The following is a 16,309-nucleotide window of genomic DNA, read 5'->3' on the forward strand; positions in this document are numbered from 1 at the left end:
ATGAGCTGCTGTTCTGGCAAGATATTTTGCCCATTGCTCCCGGTGTATCCGAAGTTCCACACATAGTAGACTAATGTTCTAGCTTTACTTCTATTGAACACACACTCTCATTCAATTGTTGAAAGGTTTTCTTGGTCTCATCAAAATTTTGAGAAATTTTTTGAAAACTTGAATCTAGTTCTGTGTTGGTGGCTACCATCTTGAATGATAAATTTTGTCAAGTGATTGGAGGAGAAAATTTAAACGAACAACTTGTGGTCGTATTTTGGCCTAATATCAAAGTTACTGTAGGACAAGTTGGAGAATGTCCAGTTTGACTATGTGTGCTGTGGTGGGTTATGGTTTTGAAGGATTTGTGGATCTAGAGTTTAGATCTTTTTTAAAGAAAGGTTTTGTAGGAAAGAGATAGGATTTGATTTAGGATTGAACAAAGGTGAAAAAAGGGAAATTAAAATTGTCCACATTCTGTGAACAGTAGAACAAGAAAGAGAAAAAGAAAAGAGGGGAGAAGTGGAGGAAAAAGAACAATAAGGCCAATGAACTCAATCTATTATTGGTGTATATTGAATATAAATATCTTTTCCTGTACTTCTTGTATTAGAACTAGTACTTTGACTACTAAACAAAAAGCCTAATAAAAGACTAATTTAGCTTTGTTTGTTTAATTAGAATATCTTATGTGAAGATAGTTTTCCTTGTTTTTTGGTGTTTGGTAGCATTGGAAAAAATAGGTCAAAGAAAAACTATCTTTAATAAATGAAAAACCCTATTAAAAATATGACTTGTTTTTACGAGGTTTTTTGTTAAATTTTTTCATAAAACAGCCCTATCTCATCACAAAACGTTTTCTAGCTTATTTCCAAATTGCTACCAAATATAGAAAAATGAGACAGTTTTCTAGAAAATATTTTTAAAAATGGGTTATTTTCCAAAAAAAAAAAAAAAAAAAAATTATCGTTGAAACAAAAGGAGCGTTAGAGAAAATTAAACCTAAGATGCTTAGGATATTCTAAAAAATTATCGACTCAGCTAAACTACCAAAACATCCTTAATCCACAGGATTGCAGAACTTTTTTTGGGTTTCCCCCATTACGCTGCAATCATTTTTGTATGGATAAATTGAAGAAAGTATTATCACCATCTCTATTACCATATTTAATTGACTTCTGTATTCCATTTAGTTCAGAATCAATAATGCTCTTACTGCTACTAAACGAACTTGCAACTCACCTGGTGTCAATTTCTAATTAGATAATCGGTTGTATTTTGAATAGACTGATGATCTCCATTATTTTGCATTTCAGATGGATGTTCGAGGAGCTCTTGGTGATCTTTTCAAGGCGCAATTAAAAGCTCTCTTGCCATAGGTTTTTCTATTAGCCATTTTATCAAAGTTTCTTCTTTGAATTCATTGGCTCATGGTACATCCCAAAGCAGATAATCTCATTGTTCTGCTGATTTTTTTTTTCCTATGCGGAAAATATGATGTGCGAGAAATTTGTTGTACTGTTTTGGTGGGAGAGTAAGGGAAAAGAAACGATATTTGACCTCTCAATGGCGGCTCTAGTATTAGTCTGTGGTTGTCTTTATCTTTAATATAGTTTTAACAAAGTTGTACTTTGTTGCTGATCTTTAATTCATTCCTTTTTTTTTTTTAATATATATAAATAATTAATAGGAAAAATGATTGACTTAGAAATTGGTTCTGGATTTGTTCCCTGCGTGTTAATTTGGAAGTAATGCAAAGCATTTGTGGAAGTTTTGCGCGAGCTATGGCATTTCTATTTCTTCTTGAAGTAATTATTTAAAAAAAAAAAAAAATTGGCCAGAAAGTTAACGTTTTCATAATTCCAGTAAAGAAATAACATGACTCAGTAAATTAAAGAACAAATAGGAGCGGTTATTTATTTATTTAATAATGTGTGTATATATATATACAGTTATACACACACTTGACTTTGACAAAATTGAGCCCGACTATTAACTTGGACAGTTTTGCTTCGGACAGAAAACTCGTCTTGATTTGGTCCATCGCAACATATTAAGACAGGATGGGATGTGAAAAAATCAGTGAAATTTTTTATGTCAAAACACTTCTTAATTTGGATTATAAAAATGAGTATGGATAAGATTTTTATACGACACCATACAAGCATGAGATTCTTTTTAATTTATGAGTGAGAAAATTAATGGAGGTCAGATACAGAGTCAATTATAGGTAAAAGCTAAAACAACCAAAATAGATAGAGGAGGGGTTACATAATAAGCAAAAACCTCCTGTTGCAAGCTACCAAATTTTACCAAAGAATCAGCAGCTTTGTCGGCCTCCCCAAAGCAGTGCTAGAGACGGACCTGATGGAAAGCTTGAAGCATGACCTTGCATTCAGCCACCAAAGTCTAGGTTAGTCTATTAGTGGAAGAAAAACAAGTTATGAGTTTTTTGACAACTTCAGAGGAGTCCACATTGATTGTGTGGTTGTCTCCATCTCTCTCTCTCTCTCTCTCCTCCGTTGGAAATGCCATTTTTGCCAATCGGTTTCTTCATCATCAGGCTTCCTACCTGATCGCTATCAAGTCTTCATCTCAATTTTCCATAGCCCACTTACTCCTTTGTTGATCATTATGGTGTGTTCGATGAATTTTAAAGACGTGTTGTAAATTCTCCAAAATTCCATCATTATGAGTGTAAGAGAGGGAGACATTTTTTGTCGTGCATATGAGTCTATCTAGGGATGATTGCTTTTGGGTACGTACATTAATTAAAGTTATTTCTTATCTTTCTTTTGTTATGCGTATTATTATTTACTCTATAGCTTCCAACTCCTGCAACTCCGAGAGTTGGTGTTATATAGGATGAGTACGAATGATTGATCTTAATACATTATACATGAATATTTTAAGAAAACTCTTCCAATCAGTAAAATACATTAAGTGATTTGTGTTAAATTTAGTTAACTAAATATATAGTTTTCTAGAAGTATAGCAACCTGAATTAACCATTTGACATTTTTTAAATTAAAATATAAAAATAAAAAAAAACCATTTAAAGACTAAATAAAATAAATTAAATAGGTTTCCATCAACCAAAAAAATAATTAAATAGATTTGACAGTAAAAAATTTTAATTAAGCATTAAATTTTTTGATCCTTTCCATTAAAAAAAGGTTGATTATTCCCTTATTAAAAATTGATTATTTCCATGTAAAAAATAATAAAATAAGATCCTAAGGCAAGCCCATAGGTAGCTAATTAGGCCCAATCTAGTAGCCCAGCCCGCTAAAGACAAAATGCGAATGTCCATGGGCAGAGTCATGGGCTGGGATTTTCTTTTTTAGCCCAGCCCGACTAGGCCCATTAAATAGTTAATAGCCCTATATGCCCAACCCATTGTGCCTATGGGCCAAGTAAAAATGGGCCGAGCCAAGCCGACACAGTCCATTGACAACCCTTAGTCAAATTAAAATAGAAAATTCTCATTTGTTGGCTACAAAAAGATCAAGGGTTTTGACCTTACTACCTCATTTAAAAATTATATATGCTAATCAAATGTTAAACTTTTAACCAGAATAATGGAATTCAAATGAGTCTCCATTTGCAAGTTTCTTGTAGTTCATTAGCAATTTAGCATAGCCTACTCTTCTTAATAGAAGATCCAAGATTGAAATCCTCTTTCCCCCCTTGTTCATAGAATTATTATTGTTTTTAAATGTCTTCCTTTTTTTCTTTTTTTCTTTTTTCTAATAATAAATAACCTCTCCAATATTTATTTTCATCTTATTCTTCTGCCATCCTTTTTTTTAATGTTTTTAAGATTAAAATCCTATAAATTATCACTGGATCACATTAGAAATCGTAACATTCTACTTTCCATAAATAATAAGATGAAAAATCATCAATATTAATAATGTATGTTAAAGAATTACTAAAATTATTCTAAAATATATATAAGTAATATAAAAACACAATCTCTTTTTTTTTTTAAATAAACAAATATATTTTAAAAGAAAAAAAAAAGAGTTAATTAAAACCAATATATTCAAAAGAAAAATGAAGCTATATCTATATTAAAATATTCCTTGAAAGCAAAAGAAAATATATTCATATAAAATCCAGTGGCCACAAACTAATATTATCAATACAATTTTACTTTGTAAAAAATCAATACATTAATGATATGAATAATGTTTTTCATTATAGTCTACCTAACCTATTGTTATTGATGCATAAATCAAAATCATATATTTTAGTAGGATCGTGTGAAAGTGATGTTGTCTTAGTTGTAACTTGACACCCATAAGTTGTGATATTTTGTTCGTAATATGATTGTTGTTCTTTTAACTACCCAATTTCATTCTCTTTCCCATCTTCTACCTCAAGCCAGTGAAATGCAAGACAGCGGGAGAAATTCAACAATTTCTGATCTCTAGTGGACCTCTCAGTAGGACTCGAACCCAGATGAAATTCTGACCTTTCACATTTGGAATGAGCGGTTTTGGGAAAAAAGAAAAGGGTAATAAATTATATAGTATGTTTATTATGAGAAAGTTTAGGGGAAAGTGGGATTTTGGGTTTCTTTATGGTCTATTTGGATGCTATGGATTTGGATTTGTTAATGTTTTATTGAAGGGGGTTGTGGATGGTTTTGTACGAACCTGTACAAGGATTTATGGCCCTAATGACAATAGACAGTGAACTACTTATAGGAGGAGCTGGCACGTGTGCGTGCTTTGTGGACCATGGCATGGTGCTTAATAGGTGATTTTAACATCATTAGTTATCTGAGCAAGGGACTTAATTGTAATTCTTTTAGCCCATCTATGTTTGCTTTTTCTTGATTTTATTAAGAATAATTATCATGTTGATTTACTGTTAGAGGAGGCTTCCTTTATCTAGTTTAAGGAATCTGTGACACCTTCTATGTTTAGAATTGACAAGGTTTTGGTATCTTTGGATTGGGAAGATCATTTTGAGAATGTATCTCAAAGGATGCTTCCTTGGGTTATTTCTGATCATTGTCCACTCTTGTTGGAAGCATGTGGTTTTTGTAAGGGCCGGTGTGCCTTTAAATCTGAGAAAACGTGGTTGAAAGCTAAGGGTTTTGTTGAGAGAGTTCAACAATGGTGGAATGGGTACTGCTTTGTGGGTTCTCGTAGTTTTATTTTAGCCCAAAAACTAAAGGCTCTTAAAGTTGATCTCAAGAAGTGGAATAGGGAGGAATTTGGAGACTTGGCCTTTAGAAAAAAAAGTTTGCTGTTTGAATTGTTGGGGCTTGATGCTATCAAAAAGGTGCGGGGTCTCTCAAATGTGGAACAGTCCCACCATATACAGATTAGAGGGGATATTGAATATTTAGCTTCTTTGGAGGAGATTTTTTAGAGACAAAAATCTCGTGCCTTGTTTGTGAAGGAGAGAGACAATAATACTCATTTCTTTCATAGATTAGAAAATTCCCATAGAAGAGCTAATCAAGTTAATAGTATTGAGGTGGATGAGGTTGTTTATGAGGATGAGATGGATGTGCGTTCTCAAGTGGTTCAGTTCTATTAGGCTTTGTATTAGGAGACTGAAACGAGGTGCCCTTCTTTGGAAGAGAGGCTGTCATTAGAGAGGGAGTTCTCTAAAGAGGAAGTCATCCAGGTTTTAAAGGAAATGGAAGGGGATAAAACCCCTGGTCCCAACTGATTCATTATGGCTTTTTTCCATAAATGTTGGAGTGTTGTGGAAAAGGATGTTATGAACTTTTTTGAACACTTTCATTGTCACTCTGTGTTTGAATGGTCTATGAATACTTCTTTTCTTACTTTAATTCCTAAGAAGAGTAATGCTTTGAATGTTAAAGATTTTAGGATATATATATATATATATATATATATGTATGTATTCCCTAACTACATATCTAAGATTATATGATTTTTTTTTTTCTATTCTTTTTTAGGATACCACAGCAGCTCAAGAACAAGAACGTATAATGAGACGAAATTATTGGATCATCATTTCTCTTATCTGTCAGGCGGTATTTGTTGCATGTTGGACAACAGAGTATGGCAGTCGGTATTTTGCTGATAATGTTTGGAGCTCAAAAACTATTGTTTTTCTTATATTTCTTCTCCTTAGCTCTATTAACATGGTTATATACACCATTATAAATGTACTCGTTGAGATCGTTGTGCAAGGTCCATTTACAAAATTTGGTATCAATTTCGTAGCTGCACTCATACATGAATTGGTTATATCTTTTGCAAAAGAGAGTGACAATTTACATCATGTTTCTGTGCACCGTTGTTAACTTTTTAACCTTTAAAAGAGTTGTTTCTAGTTCGGATAAAGGCGAATTGAACAAAATATGAATTTATGGACCAACTTAAATTCAAAATTGGACCATGAGTGGATAAGATAGTACATGCATACACATATTGAGTTTAAATATTAAAATTGAACATAATCAAACTGTGACCTTGAGTGTTCAAGATCATCACTATTGGGTAGTGAGTAGTGGCAGTGAGTAGTGACAATGGTTTCTTATTATTATTATTATTATTATTTATTTTTATGTGTAAGGCCGAGCCATAAAAATCAAATCAGACATTCTGGTTCGATCGTTTTAACTTGAATTAGACCTTAATCCAATATGGTTCTTATTAAAATCCAAAATTATACTAAAACAGTAAAATGCCTTACTTTTAGTCGAAATGGTGCAATGTTTTTTAACCACATTACCAACCACCTCAGCAAAAGATTTTAGTTTTATTAATTAAATATATATAATTAGTGTGGGTTTTGGAATATAGCTGCCTCGTCAACTTAGGGCTGGAGAAGAAAGACCGAAGAGACACTCCTGAAATAAGAACTCAACCCAGATCTCAACATAGAAAAGCTCAAGCCCAAGAAAATATAGACCATTTGGACTGGCTGTCGAGGAACAGATTTATCCCGAGATATGATAGCCTAACCGAGAAGAAATCAACGGATTCACCAAGGACACAACTTCAGTCTCCATTCTCGAGGAGCGCGAAGAAGACTACGCAAAGCCCAATGTAATGGTCACCTCCACATTAATTAGGTGTTCCTACCTAATGTTAGCCTCACTAAGTGATAAATGACTTGCCTAAATAGTAGAGACACCACAAACATCTACCTTATGGGACAAGTATCTCCATAAATTCAACTAAGAGATACATAGCTAGAAAGGAAGAATGTGGGGAGGATAAAAGGAGGAGATAGCCAACAAGATGAAGAATCCTAAAAAATTGGAAAAGAGGAGCTAGAAAGAGAAAGAAAGTGCAAGAACTTACGTTTAGAGAGCAAGAATTTGTATTCATCTTTGATTTATATATTGTACCTCGGGAATTAGTTTTTCTCAATCAAACTATCTTAATCTTCCATCTTTGCCTTCAATTGTTTGTTTAATCTTTTCATTGTGAATTTCTTTTACCATTTCTTAGAAATTAATTGTGTTGATCAAGAGCTCTAGCCTTGCTTCTTTCAGTTTGTATTTTTGACCCCAAAATTAGAATAAAATTTTTTACTGTTTACTTTTCACTATTTTCTCAATTATCCTTATCATTTAATTGAAATTTATTTTTCCCAAAAATATAAATTAAGGAAAAAAAATAGAATTTTGCAAACTACAATTTTGAAATAAAATAAAAAGATAAGTGGTAATGTTGTCAAATGAAATATCTTAAACATACCTAGCTTCATATTGCATATTTTATAAGTACTAAAACTTTCAAAACATTTTACACATCTAAACCGTTAGTAATTTTAAATAAAATGATGGATTAGGCAAAAAGAGGAAAAAGAAAAATCTACCACGCAGGTAACACATGTACAATATTTTTATTAACAATACTCTCCTACAAACAGGTACATCCAATTTCACACTATGATGTGAATAACAACGCTTTCATATAATCTATTACGTGCAATCAGCTTATTATACACCAATCAAAAACTTCGCACATTAATGGGGGGTGTGCAATTAGATGCGTCCTATACTTATATTGCTTTATTAAACTCTTACCTAGATTGCACGGATCTACAAATAATAGAATATGAAAAACGAAAGAGCTGTATATATGGATTTGACTTGGTCCAATTCTTTGTCTTTTTATAAAATTGACTTTAAAAGAAACAAGAAAAGAAGGTGAGAGATATTCTCATATTCATATATTCATGTCCTATTCCTATCCTACGCGTGTGGTTAATGGTTATTGGTTACGGGTTTTTTTTGTTGTACTAGTTTTTAGACTTTCGAACAGTGTTTCTGTGTTTTTATACTATTTCGTGAATGGGTGGGTCCCACAAAAGTCCACAAGAACCTCGGAACCTTCGAGGAAGAAGAAGCACATTGGGTTTGGGTGTCTGAGTTGTGCCGGTGTTGGTTTTGTTTTTGTTTTTGGTGGACCCCACACGGAAATTGGTCCAAAATCTTCATTAGTACATTTTCGACCACTATTGATATTCAACGTTTCAAACTCAAGACTTTCTCTCTGATACATATGTATATTTTTTTTCTTCCACAAAGACACACCCACAAACACAGTATATTGTGGTGTTGTTACTGCTGTACAGTTCTGACAGATAGTACTAATATTGAATATAAGAGCAAACTTTAGTTCTTACTTTCTTTCCAGCTCAATGAATGAATGAACCCCACAAGAGAAGCCATATAGAAAATTCCAAAAACGCGTACGGTCGTCATTTTGATGGTCAAAAACCAGAAAATTCCATCCACATCCACCATCATCTCTTATCATTCAATATCTTTGATAAACTATATGCAGTGCAGGTGATCACTGTTATACCAAATTTATTCTACCCCGTAATATTTTTCAATATACAGTACCAAACCAATAAAAAGATCAGCCCAAAGTTTTTATTTTGACTATTATTATATAGGTTCTTGTTCAGACCAACAACCCCAACCAGTCTATCTTCTGGTGACGGCCAGACCCATATGGTAAGCAACCAAAAAAAGCACTGATTTTTTTTGGTGATACATATACCCTTTTGGATATATCAGATACAGAAGAAAGAAGAAGAGGCAGATAGATAGATAGACAGAAGTTGGTTTGGATTTTGGTTAAGTTGTGAAGGTGGGTAATAGTGGATACATGATTCAGGAATTTGAGATATGAGTAATCAGGCAGTTGCAAGTGCTTCTAACACAGCAAAATCCCCCAGCTTCTTTGAAAAAATCAAGGTTTGTCTCTTCCTTTTCATATTTCTTGGATTCAACTCTATTTTTGGTTTTGGAAATTCAGTTTCTTTGATTAAAAATTAAAACACGTGCTTTGAATTTTCTTCTGATGTGTTGTGTATTGACTTTTTTTTTTGGTGGCTGTTAAATTTGAACCAAATGAATTACTAGTAATTGGCTTAATTGATTCTCAAGAAAAAAGTAATTTAGCTTAATTTCAATTGCAGGATTACAAGTTTAAACGGGTCCCCAATTAATTTTTATTTTGGAGATAATTTCAGGTGTTCCCTCATGATGACTGTTTTTTATTACCAGATCAAGACACTAAGTGGTTTTTTTGTGTAGGCTGGGATTAAACCCCAATTATAAATACCTTGTTTGTGATCCTTATGAACCATTGGATTTCAAATTATGTTAAATTTAAAACAAAATAAAAATAAAAATCCGTTTTGGGATTTTTAAATTTTCATATGCTGGACTCCAAATAGTAGAAAGCTAATAGAGGACTGGAATTCTTCTTAGTTATCAATCTGAGATCATTTAGGATTCTGAGATGATGATGGTCTTCATGAATTTTTTTTTTTTAAACTTATATTTTTTATTGGTACTTGCACACATGGCCTAGTGAGTCTTGAACCTACGGCCTCACCTTCACCTTGCTTTTACAAGGGAGAGGTGCCAGTTGAGCTAGGCAAATTGGCTCTTTTAACTAATATTAGCATTGCAGAATGCTACTTGCCTTAAATCTTCATCGGCTGATTCTGGGAAGGGGAAAAGCAAGTCATCGACTAATAAAGTGTCTCATGGATTCCACTTAGTTGAAGGTAAATCTGGTCATGATATGGAGGACTACCATGTTGCTGAATACAGAAAAAAGAAGAATCACGTGCTTGGATTATTTGCCATATTTGACGGCCACCTAGGCGATCGTGTGCCAAGTTATTTGAGAGATAACCTTTTCAACAGAATACTTGATGAGGTATCCCTTCCTGACCATTCCAATTTTGTTTTTCTTGCCGGAAGCATTTTGTTATGTATTCTTCATTTGTTTGGAAGATTAGAATTTTGCCTGTTATTTATAGTTGACTGATCATCAAACATCAACCTAGATAGATAATCATGAGGTCTTTATGTTCCAAGTGTGATCCTAAAAGTTAAACCAAAGCATAACTTAGATGTTTGTGTGTCCTTATTTATTCAATAATGGCACTCAACTACTACTTAAAAAACTTCAGTATGTTGTATACTTAGGCTCTCATTCTTTGTAGAAGCAATACATATACAATTAACTGTTTTAGTTACTGCTTTGACTGTATAATGCAGCCAACTTTCTGGAACAATCCTGAGGCGGCAATAAGGAATGCTTACCGCTCCACAGATAAGTTAATATTGGATAACTCCTTGCAATTAGGGCCCGGTGGCTCGACTGCAGTAACTGCAATAGTCATTGATGGCAAAGACTTATGGGTGGCAAACATTGGTGACTCAAGAGCTGTTGTGTGTGAGAGGGGCGCCGCTAATCAAATTACAGTAGATCATGAACCTCATAGTGAACGAAGAAGGATCGAGAAGCAGGGTGGCTTTGTGACTACTCTGCCTGGTGATATATTTTGTCCTACAATATAAAATCAATATAACCTTATTACTCTTTATTATAGGCTTTTCTTCTTTGGGGATCTTGGCTTTGATTATAGGGTTGTTTATTATGAGGATTCTGCAATACTGAAAAACTACAACTTTTTCCAGGAGATGTACCCAGGGTTAATGGCCAACTTGCAGTTGCACGTGCTTTTGGGGATCAAAGCCTCAAAGCTCATTTAAGTTCAGAGCCTGATGTAAGACATGTGCCCGTAAACTCAACCATTGAGTTTGTTATATTGGCAAGCGATGGATTATGGAAGGTCAGTTATTATGGTAGTTTATGGATGACAAATTGTTCTGCCATTCTCTATTTTTTGTATTCTCTTTCTTCGTCTTCCTCATCATATCCCATAATCTGTCAAAACATTGGTATGCTTAGGTTTAAATGTTTAATCTTACCAAATGGTGTGCACTTCTAATATTTCAATTTTCAATTTTACACATAAAAAAATAATTTCAATTTTTAATAGTATTTGAAATGATTTTCTTTTGTTAACATCACATAAACCAAATTGTGTGTTTTTGCAATGTCTATAATATGATTTTGATTTACATTGTGCCAAACAAGATATCAAGATATTATATCAAGTTTTGGTGACTGATTTTATATTGACTGTATTGTAAATAATGAATTCATACATTCAAATAAATGATGATGAAAAAGTGTTCACTTTCAAATAAATTTATTTTGTAGTAAACTTATTCAAATAGAATTCGCAGAAATCCTTTATTGACATGCAATCCACTTGTCTTTTTTTTTTTTTAAGAGTTTCCTTACTAAGGCCATCTAAATGAAGAAAATGAAAATATTTTGGAGCACATTTTCTCTCTTAGTTTTACTTATCAAAAATTGAAACTTCCTCATGTATCATTTCTGAGACCCAGGATTGAAAGAAATTAAAGGTATAGAACCAAATACAGAGGACTTCCCATATATCATTTCCAGACCCCAAGTTAAAAGCATACTCTGCAAAGCTGTAAATAACAGTGTTTCTTTAGGCTTGAAAGTTGTCGTCCTCATTGGCTGACCTAGTGCCTGTTTGGCATTGTTGTAGGACGTAGAGCTTTTTAATTGAAAAGCTCTTTAGTATATTGAGTTTTTGGCAAATTATAGTGAATAGTGCTTTAAAGTTCTGGATTTATAAAACATGAACACTGAATTGCAGAGGTTTTTTTCCCCTAAAAGCTCCATATTTCTGCTTTTAGCCTTAAACCTTTTCAGCTTCAAGGACCCCCTAAAGAGCTTCTCTAGTGGGTTTTCCAGGAACAACCCCCCCCCCCCCCCCACCCTTCTTTTTTTACTTCTTTCAAAAAGAGCTAACGCACAATTAGACAGGCTCCTAGCCACCTCAAGAACTCCCTAGTTCTTATTCTACTGTTAGGATCTGTCCAGAGCAAATGTCATGGTGGGAAGAAGTGCCCTCTATGGTGTTGTAAAGTGATTACTCCCCAATCTGCATCATGTAAAACTATAGACTAGATGGTAAAAAATCAAAATTTGGAAATGGTATGACCTCCTGAACAATATTCTTATACCATGGTTCGAAGAAGAGTTTATTCACAGGCTCTCAATTGCATTGAAGGGTTCTGATTGTATATAAACAAGACATTGGCAACCTTTAAAAGTTGGATGATGTTAGTTCATCTAGTAATTTTTTATCTTCTTTGTAAGGCGATCACCACCTTGAAAGTGTAACACATGGAACTAAGTTTCTTTAGGACTTGTGAAATTTCTGCATTCCTCTACAGCCTAAGGCAGGTAGTCAAAGGAGCCTGCTTACTGAGTCATGGGCTAGTGCAATACCTTGATCACAGTATTAGTTCATGAATCGTTGGGGAAAGAGGCTTCCTCTTTTTTACCTCCCACCTGTGGCAGACTAAGCAAATAATGGCTGTTTACTTGCCATTGTTAAATTATGTAGCACTGAGGATTATCTCACAACCAGATGTAATAAATGGCCTATACTAATGTTCCATGTATCTACTATATCTATTTCTTCATATTGCACGTATAGTATAGAAGGACTAACAGCTTAAGGGTAGAACTTGATTTCCTTTTCTTTCTCTTTTAAGTGTATGTCTTCATTTCCCATCCGTTTCACTGAATGTTTAAACTGCTTTTACTTTCACTGTGGTATCAATACTGAATCTATTTGGGAGAATGTATATAAATAATACAAAAGAGACTATTCTGTTTTTTCAGTTACCATGTTTGTCCCTTAATGTTTTCTCTTGATAGTTGAAGCGCTCTGGCTGGCAGGTTATTAAAAATCAAGAGGCAGTTGATTTGGTGAAACACATAAAAGATCCTCAAGCAGCAGCAAAGCGATTGACAACTGAAGCATTGGCGAAAAATAGTAAAGATGATATATCTTGCATTGTGATCCGTTTTGGATGATGCTGCTGAGAAAAAAATTGCTTTCCACTACAAAGTCAGCTCTTTTGTTAGTATTGTCCTGGTTCCAGTAGGAAGATTGAAATAGAAGCACTGTTTGATTTATCTTATGTTATGCATGCAATGGCTTCTTTGTATGGATATTCATGTTAGAGCTAGTGGACATGGTGTGTCGTGCATATTTTTTATATTACCTGGGAAAGAGTTTTCCTTAATCCATGAACCACGTACAGAAGTTTGTAAGCTTGCTGGGGTTGGTATAATACTCTATTTTGGTCAAATGGGGGTGGGAAGGAGAAGAAAAAAAAAGGAGAAAAAAATGAAGATTGTGTATATAGTTGGTGGACATAAATATGATAGTTTGAGAACTCTTACATGCGGTGGTTGTTTCTATTATTTTATATTCTTATTATTCTATACTTATGGGAAATGTAACATAAACAACATCTTCACGATACTTACAACAAATTTTAAGTAATAGGTTGTTATTGGTTGTCATAGGTGGGCAAAAAAATAATTGAAGTGGTGAATTCTTTCAATTAGAACCAGTAACAACTTAGCACCATGATTTATTGTAAAAATATTGCGAAATTTTGTGGATATATCACTTCTCTTTATTTATTCTCCTGATCAGTTTAGTCTCAATTTCCTAGGTGAAAAATTTTAGGACCACAACTAATTTAACACCCATTTTCACATTTATCTGATGTTGACAATGAGTGATAGTTTCATGTGAAAGTGACACATAATTAGTCACAAAGGATAGTTATGAAATGGGTGTGAAATTGGTTGTGGTCTTAGAATAACTTTATGTTATAGCCTGGATTGGATTAATGGAATATTTGTATGAGGGAAAAGTTAAAAAGATATGAATATAAAATAAAATAATAAGAAGTAAAAAAAACTGATCTAACACTTGAGATTAAACATAATATATATATATATATATATAATTTTCAATTTCAGCATTTGAAAGACAATTACACAGTGCAAAAGCGCTGTTGCCTATTGCATGGATCTCAATCTATAGATTCCCTTTTAAGCCCGACGCTGTTTTGATTCAAAGATCATCAACTATCGCTTTTGTTATTTTAATTTTTGGTTCTCAAAATTTACTTTGCCCATGACATTATAAGGATGTATCATATAGGGACTAGAGACAACTTGTATCCGATTGTAAAATCTTCTAATAAAGGATATACGTGTCCTGATCTTTGGGTTTAGTTTTATCAGTGTATTCACATCAGCCTTCTCAATTTTTTAGCTAAATTAACCAAAAAAAATTCTAATTCTTCTAGTTTACTATCCATCTTTTTTATGTACACGCCTAAGATACACAAATACAATTACGGGTACGATATGATGACACAAGCAATTATTAAAAAATATAACATAATACGGTAGATAAGACACTGTTACGACATAGGTCTGACACCCCAAATGAAGTGTATGTGCTTCCTAGGCACACACATTAGACTTAATACAGTATCTCTTACTTCATTTAAATATTTATTTTTCCTCTCTCCTGACTAATTTCTCTCATCTTAGCATATATAGCCACCACCACACCACAACTAGCCACCAACGAACCAATCAGTTAGCCACCACCACACCACCACCAGCCACCACCAAACCAATTAGTTAGCCACCACTGTACCACAACCAACCACCACTACACCACAGCTAGCAACCACTTCCACAAAAACCCAAAAGCACCATGCAATTGCCCATCCTAACCACCACAACACCACCACTGCTGCATCAATCCACAAAACCCAGCACCCCTCCCACAAAAACCCAAAAACCTTATGAAACTGACCCATCCATACTTATCTAAACCTAGCAACCACCACACAAAAACCTAAAACCTCATGCAACCGATCCAACCAACCACCTAGCCAAAACCCAGCCACTATCAAACCCAACCAAAACCCAAATCGGACCCATCCATCATCGCCAATTACCAATTGATGTTGATAGGTTCATATGAGAGAGAGAGAGAGAGAGAGAGAGAGAGAGAGAGAGAAGATTATTAAAAAAAAAATGATTTCATTAGTAGTAGCGTAGTGAAGAATGGTGTCCCACTAGTTGTAGCAATGTAAAATTAAATTTTAAATTTTTTTTGGTAGCTTTTTAGATTGATGTCTAGTCTTTTTGTGGGTTTTTAGTTACATTTTTAATCTCAGACTAGTTTGTTGAGACTGATGTGGATACTCTTATTTTCTTAAATTTCAAATTTTAAACTTTATCAGAAGAGTATAGAAGGAGATGGATTGATTTTTTTATCAATATATATATATATATATATACCGAAGCCTCTGAAACTCCCACAGTTTTCCACGTCAGAATTTATTTATTTATTTTTCTCCGCGATCTTTTATGCGACTCACTCCCTTTAACCTATACGCATTGACGCATTCTTAAAACCCAAAACCCTAACCTTCGAGCTCTCTCTCTCGAAATTATAAAGTCCACATGGTGGACAAGTGACGTGGTCCACAATTCCATTAAAAAACTTCCACCTGTTTAAAATTGTTAGTTAGAAATTTTTTTAAAAAAGAAATTAATTACTGACTTAGCAATTTTAAACAAGTGGAAATTTTTTAGTTGAATGGTGGACAAGTGACATGGTCCACCAGAGGACTCTATAATTTCTCCTCTCTCTCCGCTTGTCTCTTTATTCCTTAAACCTCTCCCTTAGAAGCCATCCCCAATCGCTCATTTGCTCTATTTAAAGCTTTTTCTCAGCTTGCTTTGCTCGCTCTTCGCCGATTTCGGTGTATTTTCAAGTAATCTATACGATTTCACATCGGATCTAAAATTTTCTGCTTTTTTTTATTAAAAAAATATACAGATTGCATCAGATGGTTGAATTAGAACTTTGTTTCAGAAAATTAGGGTTCATTTTCTTCTTCTTATTTTTGAGATTTTCGATCAAAATTGCATAAAGTTGATTTTTTTTTTCTTTATCAAACCTAGGGTTTGATTCAATTAATTAGCAATCGATTAATGCTGAGTACTTCGACTTTTTTGTGTGTGTGTGTTCGAATTTGTAAAACTATTTGTTGATT

The 16,309-nt window shown here is 33.6% G+C and overlaps 2 protein-coding genes across 2 annotated transcripts in view; both read left to right on the forward strand.

Moving 5' to 3' along the window:
- LOC115968198 (brefeldin A-inhibited guanine nucleotide-exchange protein 5) overlaps positions 1–1,695 on the forward strand; it is a 38,983-nt gene extending 37,288 nt beyond the window's left edge. The window contains exon 33 of the mRNA XM_031087511.1: positions 1,305–1,695. Within this exon, the coding sequence (XP_030943371.1) occupies positions 1,305–1,367 (63 nt within the window). The 3' untranslated portion in view covers positions 1,368–1,695. The remainder of the gene's footprint in view (positions 1–1,304) is intronic.
- A 6,778-nt stretch (positions 1,696–8,473) lies between these two features.
- LOC115968360 (probable protein phosphatase 2C 44) lies at positions 8,474–13,655 on the forward strand. The gene is made up of 5 exons (XM_031087742.1): positions 8,474–9,205; positions 9,930–10,181; positions 10,526–10,802; positions 10,949–11,103; positions 13,104–13,655. Exons 1-5 carry the CDS (start codon positions 9,137–9,139, stop codon positions 13,239–13,241), a joined length of 891 nt encoding a protein of 296 aa, XP_030943602.1. The 5' UTR covers positions 8,474–9,136; the 3' UTR covers positions 13,242–13,655.
- The last annotated feature ends 2,654 nt before the right edge of the window (positions 13,656–16,309 follow it).

This window comes from Quercus lobata, chromosome 11 (assembly GCF_001633185.2).
Source record: "Quercus lobata isolate SW786 chromosome 11, ValleyOak3.0 Primary Assembly, whole genome shotgun sequence".
In the NCBI taxonomy this organism is placed as follows: Eukaryota; Viridiplantae; Streptophyta; class Magnoliopsida; order Fagales; family Fagaceae; genus Quercus; species Quercus lobata.